This window comes from Schistocerca americana, chromosome 2 (assembly GCF_021461395.2).
Source record: "Schistocerca americana isolate TAMUIC-IGC-003095 chromosome 2, iqSchAmer2.1, whole genome shotgun sequence".
NCBI classification, from domain to species: domain Eukaryota; kingdom Metazoa; phylum Arthropoda; class Insecta; order Orthoptera; family Acrididae; genus Schistocerca; species Schistocerca americana.
Window position 1 is genome coordinate 506,410,792 of NC_060120.1, and position 21,930 is coordinate 506,432,721.

The 21,930-nt window shown below is 42.3% G+C and overlaps 1 protein-coding gene across 1 annotated transcript in view; it reads left to right on the forward strand.

Annotated features, from left to right (window-relative positions):
- The window catches only part of LOC124594999 (esterase FE4-like), a 58,418-nt gene that overhangs the window by 13,051 nt on the left and 23,437 nt on the right, over nucleotides 1-21,930 (forward strand). The window contains exons 4-6 of the mRNA XM_047133543.1: nucleotides 8,235-8,431; nucleotides 12,927-13,098; nucleotides 18,269-18,441. Coding sequence (XP_046989499.1) covers nucleotides 8,235-8,431; nucleotides 12,927-13,098; nucleotides 18,269-18,441 — 542 coding nt within the window. The remainder of the gene's footprint in view (nucleotides 1-8,234; nucleotides 8,432-12,926; nucleotides 13,099-18,268; nucleotides 18,442-21,930) is intronic.

Genomic DNA, 21,930 nt, shown 5'->3' on the forward strand with positions numbered 1-21,930 from the left:
CGTATCTGTAGTTACTTCTATATCGCAGTGGGTAAGCAAGTTCGACATGTTACGTATATGTAAAACTATTCTCCGCTTTGCATGCTGTCATTTCACAAAACCTCATTTAGATGTAGCAAACAGTTTATGAGATGTAACGGATGGTATTAATATTTCAAATGGTCGTTTGCACTCGCGCTCGAAAGTGAGTGCACTACATACAATCCATTTAATTGAGAATACAACACATTTAGATCTCATCTCAGTTTTGAAGAAAAATTCAATATGTTATATACAAACGGTGGTTCCTGAAGAGGGACAGAAGCCTTTCCAGTAGTTGCAGAGTAACAGTCTGGATGATTGACTGATCTGGCCTTGTAACAACACAAACACCCATGCCCGAGGGAGGACACGAAGCTCCGGCGGGCCTCGCAATACGTGACTCCGCGCGCCGTGTGAATTCTGACTCTTTGTGCGAGTGCTGAGTTTGTCCTAATTTTAAGGAGTGATGTGGCGGAGAGAGGTTTTAGACTGGTATATTATCACTGACAGTTCCTAGTAATCAGTTGACTGCAGAGAGGTGACAATCAGCTTTTCTACATCCAGCGGTCGAAACTCGGAATAACAATTCTAATTTTGCAGCACTGACAAGTTTCATCCAGTCTTCGGGGGCAGATTAGAGGCTGTTGGCCAATGTTAACATTACTTCGTAAGTTTAGCAGTGTATGAAAATAAATCGGGTTAACCAGTAAATGTTTACCACTGCATCGCAGCCATATCTCTTGTTCGCCCGAGAGCACGTGGATTCTAGTCGCAGCTGTGAGTAGCAAATACGCGTGACCCCCGCAACATCTCTGGGGAAGACTGAAGGAACTTTTGAATATGGTTCACGTTCTGATAAAAACTACAGTGTCGTTGAGAGACTACTAACACTCACGGGTGTAGGGATGAGTTTAAAAAGGAAAGAGTGGGTAGACTTATGTATATACTAACGGGAAAAGAATCGGAACACCAAAATGTAATTAAATTGCAGCAATTAAATTAAGGGTGCCTGGTGTCAGTTTGAAGAATTCAGTTCCATGCCTGTTGTTCTTGATCGGTCAGTATAAGGATAGTAATGTTATTAGTGATCGAGTAGGCCAAGGCTACATGTTGACAGTTTGTGGAGCGTGTTGGATTACAATCGCGGTATGTTGGCGAGCGTTATCCTTTCGGTAAACACCCTTTGGATTGCAGTTTATGAATGGCTGCACACAGTTCGAATCACCAGAGAGTTCTCCTGCTGTCATGCCAAACCTCACTCAGACCATAATTCCAGGTGTATGTCCATCGTATCTAGCATACAGGCAGGTTGGTTGCGGGCCATCAACTGGTCTCCTTCTTTCGACCACACAGCCGTCACTGGCACCGAGGCAAAACCAAATTTCATCAGAAAACGCAACAGACTTACACCCTGCCCTCGACTAAGCTGTTGCTTGACGCAACTGAAGTCGAAAATAGCATTTGTTTGGCGTCAGTGGAATGCACTCTATAGGGCCTCGGAACTACCCTTACGTAACCGATTTTTAACAGTTCGCTGTGTCACCGTGGTGCCAACTGCTGTTGCAGATGCAGTACGATGCGCCAGAATCATACGCCAAATACGGTGGTCTTCCCTCTCGGTAATGCCTCAGGGTCATCCGGAGCCCGGTCTTCTTGCGACCGTACATTCTCGTGACCACTGCTGCCAGCGATCATGTGCAGTGGCTACATTCCTGCCAAGTCAATCGGCAGTATCCCGGCAGAAATATCTACTTTCCCGCAGTCCTATTACACGACCTCGTTAAAAATCAGTGAGGTGTTGATAATGGCTCTTTGTCACCTCAAAGGTATTCTTGACTAACATCAACCCGCCATGTCCAGTCACAAAGGTAACTAACACTCGCGACCGTTACAGCGCGTATTTAAGGCAAAAGTGATTCGTATAATCACAGTGGTGCTACGAGCGACACTGTTTATGCGACTGGCGCGAAATTTGATGGTTCAAATGGCTCTGAGCACTATGGGACTTAACTTCTGAGGTCATCAGTCGCCTAGAACTTAGAACTAATTAAACCTAACTAACCTAAGGACATCACACACATCCATGCCCGAGGCAGGATTCGAACCTGCGACCGCAGCGGTCACGCGGTTCCAGACTGAAGCGCCTTTAACCGCACGGCCACACCGGCCGGCTCGAAATTTGAATATACATCATCTTTCAAAGTGTAGAAACACGCCTACGAACTTTCGTTTATGCCGTACAGCTCCTTCTTGGTGCTGTGGTTTTTTTCCGTGCGTGTAGTTCTGGAACGCTTGGAGAAATTTCAACGAAAATGGCTTCACTTGCGATATGCGGCTTTGGAAAAATTTTGTCAGTGTGAACGACACTATAAATCATAGAGATGGTGGTAACTCTTCAACATGTAAAATTAAGCTGATAAAGAAACGATAATAGCGTCAAATTCGTAAAGTTAGGATTCAATTGGCCGACTAGTGATACTGCAAACTGAAGGACACAATATTAATGTTCCATGACATTATGTTTTACGTTTTGTTCTGAACCGTCTGTTAGCTCAGGATATCGTGCAACAGTGGTAATGGGTTTGAGTAGTAATTAGAATGTCTCCAGTTTCGGGTTCTTACGCCGCCAGCGCTTACATTTTGAATAAAAATCATCCGAAATGTCAGCCAGAGATTTACATCGTAAGAAGTCAACCTCACTCCACCAACGGTCTTTTCAAAGAAAGAGAAGGACCAGACAGATGTTCATTGCACTCTCATGCACTTGCCGGCCGGTGTGGCCGTGCGGTTCTAGGCGCTTCAGTCTGGAACCGCGTGACCGCTACGGTCGCAGGTTCGAGTCCTGCTTCGGGCATGGATGTGTGTGATGTCTTTAGGTTAGTTAGGTTTAAGTAGTTCTAAGTTCTAGGGGACTGATGACCTAAGATGTTAAGTCCCATAGTGCTCAGAGCCATTTTCTCTTGCACTTGGGGTGGAAAACTGCCCATAAAGGTGGAAGAATCAGCAGTCAATGGCATGAAGATGCAGAAGTCAATAGAAACCACGGCATTAAAGACACATTTTGCGTATCCATAGGACATGTGGCCTGTAATTGAAAAAGATTCGTGATGATCTCTCCATTGGCAAAATATTCTCGATTAGCCCTCATTCGGATTTCTCGGAGAGGGGACTGCCAAGGGGGAAGTGACTGTGAGAAAATACTGAGTAGCCAACGAAATGATAACGATTTGGGGCTTGGAAAGTCAGGAGTTTTGACGTGGTAGAGAACCTAGAAAATGTGAAAAGTAAAGTGTGGAGGCTCATTCTAGATATATTGGGAGTTCAATGAAATTTTGCAATAAATTTCAGCTACAAATAGCGAATACTCTGTTCAAGAATCGTAAGAGGAGTGGGTATACTTGGAAAAGGCCTGGAGTTACGAGAATCTTTCACTTAGATTACAACATTTTCAGGCAGAAATTCCGAAATCAGATACTGGATTGTATGGAGTACCCGGGAGCAGACGTAGGCTCACATCGCAATTTAGTGGTGACAAAGAGTAGGCTGAAGTTTAAGAGACTAATCAGGAAGGATCAATACGCAAAGAGATGGGATACGGAAGCACTAAGGAATGACGAGATACGCTTCACTTTCTCTTACATTATACATGCTGCGTTAAAGAATAGATCATTAGGCAGTACAATTGAAGAGGAATGGGCACCTCTAAATGGACAACCACAGAAGTTTGAAAGAAAAAGATGGGTACAAAGAAAGTAACTTCGAAGAAGCCAAGGGTAACAGAAGGAATACTTCAGTTGATTGATGACAGAAGAAAGTACAAAAATGTTGAAGAAAATTCAGGAATAAAAATGAAAGTCACTCAGGACTGATATAATTAGGAAGTGCAGAGAAGTTAAGATGAAATGACTGCATAGGATATGTTAAGAAATCATAAAAGAAATGATCTTCGGAAGAACTGAGTCAGCACATAGGAATGTCAAGAGAAGATTCGTTGAAATTAAAAAAAAGCAAGGGTGTTAACATTAAGAATGCAATAGGAATTCCGCTGAAAATGCAGAGGAAAGAGCGAATAGATCCAAAGATTAAATTGGAGGCCTCTGACAGGGAAAATTTGTCTGGTGTGGTAGAAGAAGAAACAGGTGTCGATATAGAAGAGATAGGGGATCCAGAAACAGAATTTAAAAGAATTTTGGAAGTCTTAAGATCAAATAAGACAGAAGGGATACATAACATTAAACAAGAATTTCTAAAGTTATTGGGGTGAAATGGCGAGAAACCGATTATTCACGTTGGTGTGTGGATTGCATGAGTCGGAGGATATACCATATGACTTTCGAAAAAATATCATCCACGCAATTCCGAAGACTGCAAGAGATGACAAGTGCGAGAATCATCGGACAATCAGCTTAACAGCTCATGCATCTAAGTTGCTCACAAGACTATTACACAGAGGAATTTAAAAGAAAATTAAGGATGTGTTAGACGAGCACCAGTCTGCCTTTAGGAAAAGCAAATGCCCAGAGAGGCAGTTCAAATGGTTCAAATGCCTCTGAGCACTATGGGACTTAACATCTATGGTCATCAGTCCCCTAGAACTTAGAACTACTTAAACCTAACTAACCTAAGGACAGCACACAACACCCAGTCATCTCGAGGCAGAGAAAATCCCTGACCCCGCCGGGAGGCAGTTCTGATGTTGAGATCGATAATGGAGTCAAAACTGAAGAAAAATCGAAATTCATTCATACGATTTGTCGACATGGGCAAAGCGTTGGATATTGTCAAATGGTGCAAGATGTGGAGATTCTATGGATAATAGGGGTAACTATATGGAGAGACGGCTAATATACAACACGTGCAAGGGCCAAGAGGGAATAATAAGAGTGGGAGACTAAGAGCCAAGTGCATGAATTTAAAAGGATGTAATATAGAGACGTATTCTTTCGCCCCTACTGTTCAATCTATACATCAAAGAAGCAATGACGGAAATAAAAGAAAGGCTCAAGAATTGAACTAAACATTGTAACTGAGATTACGAAGTAGTTGAAATCAAGGAATTCTGCTACGTAGGCAAAAAAGGTTAACCAATGGCAGATGGAACAAGGAAGACATCAAAAGCAGGCCAGCAATGGCGAGAAAAGCATTCCTGGCCAAGACAGGTGTACCTGCATGAAACGTAGGCCTTAATTAGAGGAAGAAGTTAGTGAGAATGTTCTCAGAATGGACTGTGGGGAAACTCGAACAGAAGGGAATCAATGCGTTTGAGGTGTGGTGCTACAGACCAGTGTTGGAAATTAGCTGGACTGATAAGATAAGGAATGAGGAGGTTCTGAGCGTCATCGGAGAGAAAAGAAATATGTGGAAAACACTGAAAAGAAGAAGGGACAGGATGACATGACATCTGCTAAGACATCAGGAAATGACTTTCATGGTACTAGAGGGAGCTGTAGATGGCGAAAATTGTAGAAGAAGACAGAGGTCGGAATATATCCAGAGGACGTAGGTTGCAAGCGCTACTCTGAGATGAAGAAGTTGGCACAGGAGAGGAATTCGTGGCGGGCCACATCGAAACAGTCTGAAGACTGATGACTCAAAGAAAGAAGGAAGGTCATAAGACAAGACTCAACACACAGTGGGAGCCTCTAGTTGTACAAAAACTGTTACATACAAAGATATATGAGGATTTGAATATCATTTGAATATCATTTATACATATGAGAAATACAAATTGCAATGTTTCCATTCTACCTGGGTATATAACAAGGTATACTTAATTATGTAGTGAAGTACGAAATTTACTAATTGAGTGACCTAAGCATATTGTATCAAACAAGAGATTTATAATCATATCCTTGTAGTCTAAAACATTCAATGCATTACATATTTTTTTTGTACCCATCTCAAATTTGAGCGCAGCAATTTGTGTTTTTCTTATAGGTGTATTACGTCCAAACTGTCATACCTCTTACCGTGTAATAGCCTTTGTACAACTACAGACTCTCGCTGATTTTGTGTGGACCGGCTCCACCATCTTGTCTGGTCATGGTTTAGAAAGCCGAAAGCTGGTTCACAGAAACATATATGACAAATCAAGAGTCTCAAATTTTTACTTTGTCCAACTGTCGATGGTAAAACACTATTTACCACCACTCAGCTTTTAACGAGTTGGTATTCCTTCAAGTACTAGTGAAATGACTGGTGATACTTCCGAACACCATTATGTCCAACATCAGTCCAAAACAATGGATATAAATTGATAAATCTGCCCAAAAATCTTTAGAAATTAATCAGTTCTACGTAACTTTCTAAATGGAAATTTATATCAACACATTCTGCTTAAGAATCACTTTCTTCCCAGCACATAGGTGGGATTACTGCAGTGTTTATGTGTTCTCGCTCCAACGGAGAAAGCTAAAACTGTTATTCTAATAAAGTTTTGTGTTAAAGTAATTCTCCACCAAGATGATAATAGTCAAGGGATAGCTCCTAATATTGCGTCGGATCTCATTTGGCCAAGCGTAGTGCTGCAACTCGACATCACATAGAGTCAAGAAGTCGTTACAAGTATCATGCAGGAATATTGAGTCATGCTGCCTCTATAGTTGTCTGCTCCAATAAATGTTCATTGCGATTCATGTCGGGCGATCTGGGTGGCCAAAGCATTCGTTCGAATTGTTGAGAATGTTCTTGAAACTAATCGCGAACAGCTGTGGCCCGGTGAAATGGTGCACTGCCATCCATAAAAATTCTAACGTAGTTTCGGAACATCATATCCATTAATGACTGCAAATGAGCTGCCAGTAGCCCGTCTATGATCAGTTAACTTGGACCAGAGCACCCAATCTATTCCATGCAAGCACAGCCAACACCATTATCAAGCTACCACCAGCTTTCACAGTGCCTTGTTGACAATTTGGGTCCATGGCTTCGTGAGGTCTGCGCCGCATTCGAACCCCGCTATAAGATCTTACAAACTGAAATTGGAAGTCATCTGACCAGTCGTCTAGGGTCCAACCGATATGGTCACAGTCCAGAACCGCAGGACTGCTACGGTCGCAGGTTCGAATCCTGCCTCGGGCATGGGTGTGTGTGATGTCCTTAGGTTAGTTAGGTTTAAGTAGTTTCAAGTTCTAGGGGACTTATGACCTAAGATGTTGAGTCCCATAGTGCTCAGAGCCATTTGAACCATTTGATATGGTCACAAGGCCAATAGAAGCGCTGTCATGCTGTTAGCATCTGTCATCTGCTGCCAAAGGCCATCAACGCCAAATTTCGAATGTCCAAACGGATACGCTAGTCGTACGTCCCACATTGATTTCTTAGATTATTTCACGCAGTGCTGCTCATCTGTCAACACTGACAACTCTATGGAAACGCCGCTCCTCTCGGCCGTTATGTGAAGGACATCGGCCACTGCATTGTCCGTGGTGAGAAGTGATGTCTGACATTTCGTATTGTCGGCACAGTAATAACGTTGTGGATCTCGGAATACTTAATTCCCTAACAATTTCCGAAATTGAGTATCCCAGGTGTGTAGCCCGACCTACCATTTAACATTGACTGTCTATAAATTCCCGTTGTGCCGCCATAATCACGTCAGAAATCTTTTTACAAATAGTTCAAAAGGCTCTGAACACTATGGGACTTAACATTTGCGGTCATCAGTCCCCTAGACTTAGAACTACTTAAACCTAATTAACGTAAGGACAGCACACACATCCATGCCCGAGGCAGGATTCGAACCTGCTACCGCAGCAGCAGCGTGGTTCCGGACTGAAGCGCCTACAACCGCTCAGCCACAACGGCCGGCCAATCTTTTTACATGAATCACCCGAGTACAAACGACCCTCTGCCAATGCAGTACCCATTTAGACCTTGTGAACGCGTCACTACCACTATCTGTATATATGCATATCGGTCCCACGAATTTTGTCTCCTCAGTGTAAAGTTTTGTATTAAGGTAATATTATAGTTATATGTTAAATGATTATACTGTATTATTTATACCGTACCTACACTTTTAAAACATATTAAGACAAAAATTTATTTTCCTGCTAAACAATTTATTGGGGTAACTAAATAACGAGGAAATGTCGGATAACCATCTCCTTAATAAACGAAGCAGCAGTTTGCACCATGAAGTACTCTCTTACTGCGATCCAGATGTCGCTTAACTGGCCTGTCTCCTGAGATGGTGTTGACTGGTGTTACAGGGCTGTTTCACCGGGCCATCCTCCAGAGCGGAGCCTTCACGCCGCTAAGTCTGGTCATCCCTTCCAGGGAAAGGAGCTTCCGGCTGGCCAGGCATTTGGAACTGCCGGCTAACAGCTCGCAGCAGCTCCTCGATTCGTTGATGAAGGTGCCCGCCAGGACGCTGGTGGAAAACATTCTCGAGGCTCGCTCACACGAGGTTATAACACTAAGCTTGCTCACTTCGATGTCACGGTTGTTTGGAGCGCATGTGTTTTGTCCCGAATATTAGAACTTTGGCTTCTGTGGTTTTATTTAAATTTGCCCATGTTATCTGGATGAACTTAGTTTCCTTTGTTGTGTTTATCAGTGAGGTTACGTATCGAAAACGACGCTTGCTCAGGGAGATATATATATATATACGTTATGGTATGTATATTGTGTGATAAGGTTTTTAGTCATTTTGTTAGTGCATTTACTTACATTTTTTGTTGGTAATGTCGTTGTTTGACACACAGAGGACAGTACACTGCAACTTAATGCTTTCACTGTAATGTGTTTACATCAGTCCAAAGCCTCTTAAAAGCTAGTTTCTATTGCTAAAACGGTAGTATACCGCGAAGATGAAACACTGATATCTAGATGTATTTATGTCATGGCAAATACTAGGTTATTAGTTGGAAAAGATAATTTTTTTTTCAGTGAAATAGACTTTCAACATGGGAGCGGTTTTTAAAGATGTTGGTATTATTCCTTTCAAGTATATCATTTAGTAACATATCTCCATGTACTGTACCTTCAGTGAACACTTGCTTCTTATAAGTCCATTTGGTGTCACTTGTCCATTTTATGTAATATAAGAAAATAATGCGCACTGTCATGGAAGGGGTGGCCTGTGTTTTACATGTGGGTGGCTGCTACGGATTTATTATAGGTATTAGTGTGGTAGGCATTTTGTATGTTTGTTGAATCTCTTCTGAAAGTCTCCCACCTTGACGTACGTAGAGGGCTTTGCAGGTGCTATATACTATTTTATAAATGCCATATTGTGAGTGTTTATATCTATGTGTGTTAACATCGTGTCTAGGTGTTTGTCTTACTGTGTTGTGAAGGCAATGTTAACGTTCCGTGGTCTGACAATTTTTTCTGTTTTGAAGGAGGGTTCGCATGTGAGAGGAATGGAAGCTGTGAATTTCTTTTTAACTTTCTTTGTAGAGGATGGTTTAATATAGTTTTCCTTTTTTGTGTGAAGCCATCAACTTTCATGGAACTGACCCACCATAGTGTCACACGATCCTCTTCTATTTTCACGCAGTCCTTTGTCGCCGTGGGCTAGTCTTAAGCGATTCTTTTATTACTTTATGACCTCTATGGGGCAACGATTGTAAATAGTGTTTTTCAATCGATAGCTGGACAAAGTAAAAATCTGAGCCTCTTGATTAACACAGGATTGTCTAAAGCATCGCGGGTTTTTCATTTTTGCCTAGTACATGTCAGAAATTTAGCACGTCTCTTCCACTGTCGCATCTTTACCGACGAATGCGTTCTTGAAAATTGACGAATACAGTAAGAAAGAAATTTGTGGATACCAAATCCAAGAATGTTGCTTATGACCGTCAACTCTTTCTCCGTAGTAAACAGTAACACAAACATGGTCAACCTTATACAGGGTGTCCCACTTATCTTCACCACCCTAAATAATTGTTTGTGCAGATGCAAATTACAAAATGTTTCAAGCAAATGTTATTTAGCTGTCAGGGGGACATCATTCTGTATGATTGCCTTCGTTGTAATTTTGCTTTTTTACAAATGTATGAGCAGTGGTATAACTCTTTTTTAAGGGCACCCTGTATTGTTTATTCGGTAATTCATTTCCTCTCCTAAAGACCTATTCAAAAATGTAGCACAGTGTACCATTCACTTAAACATAACGTTAATAATTACATAACACAACATTGACGTTGACGCTCCCAGCGATTAGTACAGGTACTCGGGGTAATGGAACACATCCACGTGCTGACGTAGACAGAGGACAAATGTAAATACAATTAGAATGCACACCCGTCATTCCGTCAACCACCGTCGGTTGAAGAAGTGCGTGAGTAGAATGTACACCAACGAAGAGTAGGTAGAAACGCTACTCATTAATGGAGAATGTAAGGTAGCAGAACAGTAATTGCAATACTGTTTTCTTATGTATGAGTACATTTGGTACAGTTCTTTAATCCTTTTAAATGCTGTTGTGTAGAGTAGGTATACAGTGCAGATTGTCCTTCCTACAAACTGCAACGACATAACGTTTCTTTTATTGTTGTTGAAGGTAGTCGAAATGCTACGCAGGCAGCGGAACTGTACAGAGAGCGATATCCCGACAAGAACCCACCTTACGGACGGTTGTTTCCTCGTCTTGTTGCGATGCTTCAAGAAACGGGAAGCTTCAGCCCACGACAAAGCAATCGTCGTAGCACTCGCACAGACGAAGACTCCGAAGTTACTGTTCTGACTTCCGTTGCTATGAATCCACATGTGAGCACATGACAGCTTGAACACGAAATTGGCATTCCCAAAACGAGTGTACATCGTATTCTTACACGTCACCGGTTCCGTCCTTATCATGAACACCTACATCAAGAATTTCATGGGAATGATTTCCAGAATCATGTACAGTTCTGTCAGTGGGCACAGCAGCAAATCCTCGCCAACCCGAAATTCTTCTCCATGTTCTATTTACCGATGAATGTTCCTTTTCAAACAAAGGACAGGTAAATACAAGGAACATGCATGATTGGTCCAGAGACAACCCAAGATGGCTTAGACAGGTGGAACATCAGCGTCAATGGAGAGTCAACGTCTCCTGTGGGATGCTTGGTACTACAATTATTGGTTCTTATTTCAGCAATGGTAGTCTAAACGGCACAGAGTATGCCAGCCTCCGCCGGCCGGGGTGGCTGAGTGGTTCTAGGCGCTACAGTCTGGAACCGCGCCACCATTACGGTCGCAGGTTCGAATCCTGCCTCGGGCATTGATGTGTGTGATGTCCTTAGGTTAGTTAGGTTTAAGTAGTTCTAAGTTCTAGGGGACTGATGACCTCCGAAGTTAAGTCCCATAGTGCTCAGAGCCATTTTATGCCAACCTCCTCAGACGAATTCTTCCTCCTCTTCTGGATGAAATGCCGCTAAGAACCAGAATGCTTACGTGGTATCAACACGATGGATGTGCAACACATAATGACTTGCGTGCACGTTGTTTTCTGAACCGAAGGTATCCTGCCAAGGTGATTGTTCGAGGAGGAACAGTTACTTGGCCTGCTAGGTCTCCTGATTTAAGTCCTCTGGACTTATTTCTTTGGGGATGAATTAAAGACGTCTATCGCGATATTCCTTCAACTCAGGACATACAAGAAAGTATCGCGCTTGCTTGTAATTCTCTTCAGCAGGCAACACTGGAAGCAGTAAAATATTCTTTCATCCAACGAGTGCACCAGTGTACCGCTGTTGAAGGTCACCACTTTGAGTACCTTTCAATGTTCTATTCCTAGGCAATAGTACAGGAGAGTCGAAGTCAATTTTGTGTTATGTTTTTACTTGGTTTTCATTTGTTTTCTGGCAACTCCAGCAGGTGGACGAGTTTGTGATCCCGGGCTCAAAGTCAATGTTGTGTTATGTAATTAATAAAGTTGTGTTACAGTGAATTGTACACTGTGATACATATTTGAATAGGTCCTTAGGAGAGGAAATGAATTACCGAATAAAAAAACAGGGTGGCATTTAAAAAAAAAGTCATACTACTGTTCATATCTTGTAAAAAAGAAAGCTACAACGAATGGAATCATGCTGATTGATTTCCCCCTGACGGCTAAAGAACATTTGCTTAAAGCATTTTGTAATTTGCATGTGGACAAACAGTTATTTAAGGTGGTCAAGATGAATGGGACACCCTGTATATGTTATTTCCCAAAGTAAGGATAATTCTACCTAGCGTCCAGGAACCTAAATAATTACTATGGCATTTGATCTAGTAACAATCTCTTATGTCAAGAGTCGTACTACCAAGAGACCTGCTTATAAGTTGCGCAAGAAATTATCTTTTGTTCGTAACAAAATACACGACTAGTAACACAGCTGTTGTAGCCAAGATAAAATATTTAGAATAGGTCGTTGACAAGCTAGGTCTGTTGGAATAAACAAAACTAAAAAAAATAAAGATCCGTGAGTTAAGAGAATTATTTCAATGAAACTGGAGACGACGATACAAAAACAGAATAGATAACCTATGACGACGGCATAGTGACAAATTTGTTATCCAAGTTCTATGGTGTTTCATGTTATCTTTTTAGGATTACGTACTATGTTTTTAATTTATGAAGTGCAAAAAACTTTGTAAAATTATCTGTGACAAGTGAGGTATGTGTCTAGTTTTCACAAAAATAAACTGTTATCCTGTTCTTCAAACACCCATCACATTTTGCACGTACGAAGTAGTGTAGTAGTCAGTTAGCATTTCGAACCAAACAGCCGTCCAGTATACAAATTTTGTTTTTTTATAGCATTTGTCATTCATTTAAGATAAGAGGCATGATGGTTTCTTCGAAACGCCATGGGGACAATTTCTTTCCCTACATCCGTCCAACACGATCTCGTGCTGTGTCTCCAACGGCTTCATTGACGACAAAACATTTAAACTAAGCATTCCTTGTTCTTTTCTTACGTTTTCAGGAAAAACTGCGGCTGGACATGAGCCCATTCCGTCCGGTTCTGGAACCTACCGACGCAGAAGGCGGGGCCTTCATCAGCGAAGAGTTCGAAGATGTGTTGGCTAAGGGCCAACACAGCTTGGTACCGGTCATCATGGGAGTAAATTCGATGGAGGGCTTGTATCAAATAGCCGGTGAGTTGTTATGGACTTCCATCAATAGCTTTACCACTAACAGCATACACACACACACACACACACACACACACACACAGAGAGAGAGAGAGAGAGAGAGAGAGAGAGACGCACACGCGCACACACACACACACAAATAATTGGCTTGCGTGCGAGCACTCGTCGCTTTGCAAAAACCGAAATGTTGCCTCGGTCCCTCGAGAAACCTACTGCATATAGACTGATCAGCCAGAACATTATGACCATCGACCTACTATCGATATAAACCTGCCCAGGGGACAGCAGCGCCACCTGGTGAAGTATGTCTGCTAGTCAGACACACGCACTGTGCCCGTAGTATCAGTGAGCGTGCTGTCCGTGCATAGGATGAGGAAGGTGCGCGATCTGAGTTTCACTGAGGGCTGGATGTGTAAGCCCGGAGGCTCGGTACGAACATTACGGAAACTGCATGGGTGGTCGTGTGTTAGAGGAGTGCTGCAGTGAGTGTTTTCAACATGTGGCGATACCATGGTTGGGCGGCCACCTCTCACTACAGATGTCTGACATCTTAGTGCGGCGGGGCGAGTTAAATTTTCGTTCGTTCGTCGTACTGTGCACTGTTCAACTGCAAAAATCCACCTACCTCAGTACGGCGTCCGCTCACCATCCCTTTTCTCTGCAAAAGTACGTCGGAAAAGCAGCATTGATAAAAACGACGCGTATACTTACGTTGCAAAGTCCGCGTAAATTCTAGTAGCCTTCTCTCCTACAGTTATCTCGTAATACACGTCGGGTGGTAATGTTGGTGCTTCTGTCATTAGAAATTGTTCAAAATTCGAAACCAAGTCTTTTTTATTTCCTTAAGCCCATATTTAAACCAGCCATTAAGTTCATATTTACTTAACTAACGAAACTACAACTCGCAGTTCTCAGTTCATACAACTTCACACGCTAAGCAGCCAGAAATACAAATAAGTCCGACCAGATTGACTACGCGATTTCGCAGTCACAGTTCCGCTACTAATAGTGAGATTCACATTCGGCCCTTTTCAATTGTTTTCTTTAAGAGAAATTGCTCGCCAAAATACTCCATAAATGAATACGGAACGTGGCACGCGGAAATGTTCAAAAAAGGCCGAAAGTTCACACGCCCGTAACTTTCAAACAAGGCAATTCCAAAACTTCCAAAAACAACTTTCAAACAAAGCAATTCCGTAACTTCCAACTTTCATCAAACTGTTCGTAGTTGCAACGGATTTTCTTGCAACTAGTTTTAAACGAGAGGAACGCAATATCTCTTCATCTTATACATAATGAGAAACAGCACATTTAAATTGTCCTTCCGCAACCGACGCTGACGAGCTACTCTTCTTCAGACTGCCTCTCTCCCAGTATAACTAACTAGTTGTGCGCGGGAAGTACTTCGTTCTGATTGGCTGATCAGTCTGGCGGACCAATCAAAATGATCCTTCGAGATTATTCTCGCGGCAAAACTCGCCTAAGCCAATCACTATTCAGAAAAGGATTTGCGTCTTCCAAAATGCAAATACTTACACAATATTTAATAAAACAAAACGAAATTAAAATTAATGTTGAAAATAATTTAGAAAATGATTACTCTGCAAACGGCCATTCTGGCTGCCTTCTTACAAAAGCAATAACATCTAGACATACGTCATCAACAATGTGAGTGAAACACAACTTTCTCAAGTTCTAGTTACGTAACGTTGTACATAATATAATACTGAATATCAACGTATGTCACACATACACACTCTCACTCATTCTCATTTCTTCACACAACAAACTAATAAACAGGTAATAATTTTTTCTGAATTTTATACTACAAAAATGCAAAATAATTGTTTTGAAAATAAAATTTCAGTTAAATCATTCTACACCTTGGGAACTCTCGTAATTATTTCAAATGATACTAAAAGGCAAACTGTTATTATTCATAACTGCGTTTTGTACTCTAAGTGTCGATTTGGGGTGTTTTAGGTAATTTTCTGAACCTCCGGAACTGTAATATGCACGACTTAGAAATTTTATGGAGACCTTCTCCTGAATAAAAAAAAAACTAGTATATCAAATTTGAAAATAATCTGTCCATATTTGATGTCTTTTATTTAGATTCGTAGAAGGTATGAATGTAAAGTCGCTCGAAGTGTCACAGGAGCCGTTCTCACGCTGCCTAGCAGCGACAGCTGTGCTTATGAGTCATGGCTAAGACACAAGTTAGCAGCTTCCTAAGGTCCAATACAGAGGGCTATGTTGCACTGAATGTTATCGTGTAATAACTTGCGACGCCGCTGTAGGATGGGCAGACTGGTGGAACAGAACAGGCGGTGGACTGTGGCGGAACTAACATCAGACATTAATGTTGGACAGAGTAATAGTGTGCACGCACAGTGCACCGAACACTCTGCATCCGATGAACCATGCATATACCAATCTTAACACGACGACATGTCAAATACGACTGAAATGGGCACGTGATCATGTGTCTGGACGTTGGAGCTGTGGCAGAGCGTTGCAAGGGTTGATGAATTCCGATATCTTCATCATCCTGCCGATGAGAGAGCGCTAATCCGTCGTCTTCCAGGGAAATAGTTCTTTGACACCTGTACTATACGACGGAGACATGCTGGAGGCAGCTGCATTATGCCCTGGGAAACATTCACATGGGCATCCATGGATCTGGTGGTGATCGTGAAATGCACCATGATGGCCAAGGAGTATCGTACCCTGGTTGGAGACCACGTGCCCTCCTTCATGACGATAATGTTTCCCGACGGCAATGGCAATTTCCAGTTGATGTGCTGGCTCCCGTAACATTACTTGGATGTGATTGTACTTGGCGTCAGAGCTCATTGACCCCTCGCGGGAGTTTACAGGATTTAGTTGACTCGTGTTTGATGATGTGGTACCAACACCCTCCAATGATCGACCAAAGCCTCGTTTCTTCCATGCCACGACGCGTCGCAGCTGTTATCCGTGCCAAAGATGGACATACCGGCGATTAGGTAGATGGTTATAATGTTCTGAAAAATTAATGTACATCCATCTTCTGGAAGCCACAGCGTAATCTCCAGCGGATACATGTGCTTCCTGACGTTATTACAAGAAATATAAAAATATTTGGCAGCTACCTGGTGACATCTGAAAATGGGGTTTAAAGCTGCAGTGTACAGTCTAGATGTGCCAGTGAATCTTATGGTTCAAATGGCTCTGAGCACTGTGGGACTTAACAGCTGTGGTCATCAGTCCCCTAGAACTTAGAACTACTTAAACCTAACTAACCTAAGGACATCACACACATCCATGACCGAGGCAGGATTCGAACCTGCGACCGTAGCAGTCGTGCGGTTCCGGACTGCGCACCTAGAACCGCGAGACCACCGTGGCCGGCCAGTGAATCATAATTCCCGACGGATATTTACAGGAGACAACGATGTTTGTAACCTTTAACGATTTCCTTGACATATGTCATTATAACACTGAGCAGAAAAAAGAAAGAAAGGGACGTAACAAAGGAAGCATAAGGTCAGGTCCATTGATGCCTAACAAAAATATACGTAAAGGAACACTGCTAACCATCCTGTCGGCATTTCTGTTTTAAAAGTGCGTCATTTTCTACTTCGAAAGATAGAGCTGTTTGTTCGATATGTGATCCATAACAGATCCCATTTCGATTCATGTAACGAGCTATCAGTGGGACATAGGGGACAGCAATTGAAATGTTCAGTTTCTTCACTTGCCTTATAACAACCGTAGCTTCTCTGAAATCATGGTCTAAATCGTGGAACTGGAGGTATTTTTATTTTAATTCTGGGACAAAAGAATGAATGTCTAATGCGTGATAGAGTATCTGTTGTTCTGTGTAACACAGCAAAATCGATGACTTGACGTGTACAGCATACCAACCAGCCAGTGGTTTCTCTCATTGCATTGTCATATTCACCGGAATATAAAACCTTATACTGGGGAGGGAGAAGATATTGCTGAGAATGTATGTTTTTAGCACAGAACTGTGTGGCAGTGAGACGTGGTCTGTGGGAAAACTGGAACACAAGAGAATAGAAACACTGATTCGTGGTGCAATAGAAGAATGTTGAAAATTAGGTGAACTGGTAAAGTTAGGAATGAGGAGGTTCTCCGCAGAACTGTCGAGGAAAGGAATACATTCAAAACACTGACAAGAAGGAGGGACAAGATGACGCGAAATCTGTTGAGACATCAGGGAATAACTTCCATGGTACTTGAGGGAGTTGTAGAGGGTAAAAACTGTAGAGGAAAACAGAGATTGGGTTGCATTCAGCAAATAATTAAGGATGTAGATAGCAAGTGCTGCTCTGAGAGAAAAGATTGGCACAGGAGAGGAATTCGTAACCGGCTGCATCAAATCCGTCAGAAATACAAGAATCAGCAAGTAACTTCAAAGTTAACACGAGATTGTACTTTTTTCACAATATACTGACATCTCTTCATCTCATTGAAATATGGAGGATGACGAGCGGAACTGTTTCTGTGACTCAAGAAGATCTAATAGCCTAATATTATGAGTACAAATCGAACAGTGAGAGACAAGAGAATTATCTGAATGCCAGCTCTTGGATCTTTTGTGCATGATCCTACTAAATATTATGCACGTCTATTGCAGTGTCTCTGGTTCAAAAATGGTTCAAATCGCTCTGAGCACTATGGGACTTAACATCTGTGGTCATCAGTCCCCTAGAACTTAGAACTATTTAAACCTAACTAACCTAAGGACATCACACACATCCATGCCCGAGGCAGGATTCGAACCAGCGACCGTAGCGGTCACGCGGTTCCAGACTGAAGCGCCTAGAACCGCGCGGCCACACCGGCCGGCTGCAGTGTCTCTGGGCTAAGACTTTTTAGCATCGCCCTCCCCTCAGTGACAGCATGCTAACAGTACTGACAACCCAACATCGCAACTAAAAAATGCTTTTGTGCGATTGTTTCTCATTTCTGTGTTCTTTTATTGCGCAACACATTAAAACTGTTGAGGTATGTAGTACAACTCCTTACAGAGACATATATTTCTGAAAATGTAGACACGATGTATTTCTAAAATTTAGTTACAGGTATAATTTCCTGATCGCCATACCATTCCTTACCAACATGTCATAACATGTGCAACGCCGATGAATTTTCTTTTTTTCAGACCTTCGTCGCAGTAAAGAGGCCTTGGATGCTTTTAACGAGGACTTAGAAATCGTACTCCCCACTAACGCTAAAATCAATCCGCAAGATCGAACAAACGTGGCAAAGAGCATGAGAAGTTTTTATTTTGGTGATAAGAGGTTGAGCGAAGAGACAATGCAGCAATTCGCTGAGGTGAGAGGGATTTTTATCTAGCCATAGTTCTATAGCTGTTATATGTCAAGCGTTAGGACATAAATTCATCAACAGCAGTTTACGTGGATCAAGGTATGATCTCGCCTTGAGTGGAGAAGGGACCTACGTTTATTAGATAATATTTTATCGTTGAACAGAGATAACGTGTAAATTATTAACATGAGAGCCTCATCTAGCTGTCTGACCATGATATTTGCACCTTCATTGTTTTATTAAACCACCATTCGTGAAACAGTGCATGAACATTGCTACGAGTAGTGGAATTTTGTAGCGCATCTGAACGGCACACTATTTGATTTTTCCTTCCTCTTCTTCCTCCTCTTCTTAGAGCTTTCTCCTCGTGTAACTGCTCATATCCTTCATATTTTTTGTTTCCGTACCTTTGACGTGATGTGTAAGGCCTTTGTAAATAGATCTTCCTGAAGAGTGGCGCAGTGGTTAGCATACTGGACTCGCATTGGGAGGACGAAGGTTCAAACCCACGTACCCCCATCCTGCTTTAGGTTTTCCGTGGTTTCGCTAAATCGCTTCAGGTAAATGTCAGGATGGTTCCTTTCAAAGGATACGGCCGACTTCCTTCCCCGTCCTTCCCTAATCCGATGGGTCGATGACCTCGCTGTTTGGTCCCCTCAACCAAATCAGCCAGTCAACTATATTAGTCGAAACCTCGCAATGCAAAGGCATTGTCTATGTTACACAACGCCGACTCGCCATTGCTGCTATTAGACGCCGCTCTTAAAACTGACCGTCCCCTACTTCACAGTCCACAACTCGTGGTCTCACGGTAGCAGTCTTGCTTTCTGAACATGGAGGCCCGGGTTCGATTCCCGGCGCGGTCAGAGATTTTCACCTGCCTCGAGATGACTGGGTGTTGTTGTGTCGCCTTCATTATCATCATTCATGCACATTACCGTCAAAGGAAGGCAACGGAAAACCACCTGCATTAGGACCTTACCTAGTAGGGCGGTGCGGGTCTCCCGCATCGTTCCCCTACGCTCTGTCAAGAAGCATGGGACTTCATTTCCATTTCCTGCTTCACAGTTGGCACTTCTCCCGTGTTGTCGAAAGATCAGTCTGAAGAAGGCTGTACGCTGTCCAACCATAGACCATTTAAAAGGAATTGTTCACGACGAGACGAGAGCTGTTGCTTTTCGAAGGCGACATTTTATTCGGCACAGTTCTCCATCTCAATAAACTTATAGTTTCTATGAAATGACAACAATTTGTGCCACGAATATGAATTAATTTACTCACGATTATGGATATACGAGGTGCTAACTAAAAGTATTCGGGCTTTCTAGCGCGTTTCTCAACACATACGTCTGTTACATGGAGGAAATGGATTCATACTCCTGTAACGTCAGGAATATTTCATAACTTTAGCCATTCGGCCTGTAGAAGGTGATTGAAGTGCTACTGGAAGCCGGAAGGGAAATAGTCCCATCGACTAAAAGATGATCAGAGCACAAGCACGGGTAGGGAAGGGATGCTGGATGATACCAGGTGTGTACATTTCCAAGGAGCCACCCCAGCATTCAACTTAAACTCTCGGTTCCAAAAAGAAAGCGAAAATGTCGACAGGCAATAGTTAGTAGCATTTTGTGTTTGTATGGAAAGATCGATGTGCGAAGCATAGAACTTCCGTCGTCCTACATCAGCGAAAGATCTTGACGAGAAGTCGAGGAAATTATGGTCCCGCGTAAAACCGTTAAACTGTTCGAAGCATTCTATTCATTTACTCGTCGACCAGTTTAGTGTGACAACGGGAAACCGCAAAAAGGAAAGCTGAAGTTTAAATTTTGCATGTAAAGTATCATTCACGCTGAAGGACCGTAAAGACATACCAGCGTTTGACTGTCTCGTATGGAGAATCCAGGAAGAGGCATCGCTGAAAGCAAACCACTCCGGAAGGATTCACTGTTTGGTTTTACAGAGAGTAATCTTCGACATTGGGCCCTCACTTAGCTTGCATTTATCGCGAATCTCTCACTCATTGCAAAGTCCCAGGCGTCTGGAAAAAGCACAGGGGACGCTCCTATACATTAAGGGTAAAAGAATGGACGTACAAAATAACAGACCGATATCCTTCACGTCGATTGGCTGCACAATTCTTGACCATATTCTAAGTTCGAATATAATAAATTTCCTTAAGATAGAGAAGCTTGTTTCCAGAAATCAGAAAAGATTTAGAGATCATCGCTCGTGCGAAAGTCAACCTGCCCTTTTTTCACTCTATACTTTGTGATCCATTTATGAAGCACAACCGGGGGTTCATTTTCCCTAGACTTCCTGAAAGCACTGAAGCACTGGACAGGTGCCTCACTGCAGAATGTTAACGATGGCCCGAACATACAGGTTAAATTTTCAGGTATGTGAGTGGCTCGAAGACTTCTCAAGTAACAGAATCGAATACGTTATTCCAGGCAGCGATTGTTCGTCAGCGGCAACAGTATCGTCTGGATTACTACAGAGAATTGTGGAAGGATCGGTCCTGTTTTCTTTACGCATAAAGGATTTGGCAGATAGGAAGACTAGCAGTCGGCAACAACTTGCTTATGAGACTGCACTTTATGGCAAAGTGTTGTCGTTGAATGACGTGGGAGGATACAGACTGACTTGCATAGAATTTCTATTTGGTTCATAAATAACGACTTGTTTTAAATGTAGATAAACGTAGGTTATTGTAGGTGAGTGGGAAAAATAACCAAGCAATGTTCAAAACCAGTACTAATGGTGAGCTACTTGATACAGTCACGATAAAATATATAGACGTGACGTAGGGAGGCGATATGAAAGGATACGAGCACGTAAGGTCGTTAGTGGGAAAGGCAAATTGTCAACTTAGGTTTATTGGGAGAATTCTAAGTAAGTGTGATTCATCTATGAAAGACACCGCATGTAGAACCCCTGTGTGACCCGTATTTGAGTACAGCTTGAGTGTTTCGATGCGGACTAGGTCGGATTAAAGCAAGACATCGAAAAAGTTCACAGGAGTGGTACTCGATTTATAGCTGGTAGATCGATCGACGCGTGACTATTTCGGAAATGCTCCGTGAAGTCAAGTACAAATCTCCGGATAGAAGAATTTTTCGGAAAACACTGTGAAAGGTGCGTGTTTATGTGTGTAAGCATCAATTATCTCTCAGAGGTAGTGATGGGGAAGCCCTGGTTTATAGTGATATACAAAGAAAGAAATTTCATTGGTCATGAAATGATTAATAACGCTTTCTGGCTCAATGTCTCAAAAGTAGTTGCATAGCACACACTTTCATGTACCTGAGTGCAACGGCTAACAAGGGGTGTGCTTATATCTGTATATCGTAGAACAGAAGTAAACAAATTGACGGAAACAACAGATAGTACTAATTTATTTTAATTTTACACTTGTAGCGATCCACAATACTATGGGACTGTTTCCCCGAGTATGTATTCTCCTATGCACAGCGATTGTAGCAGCGAAGCATCGGA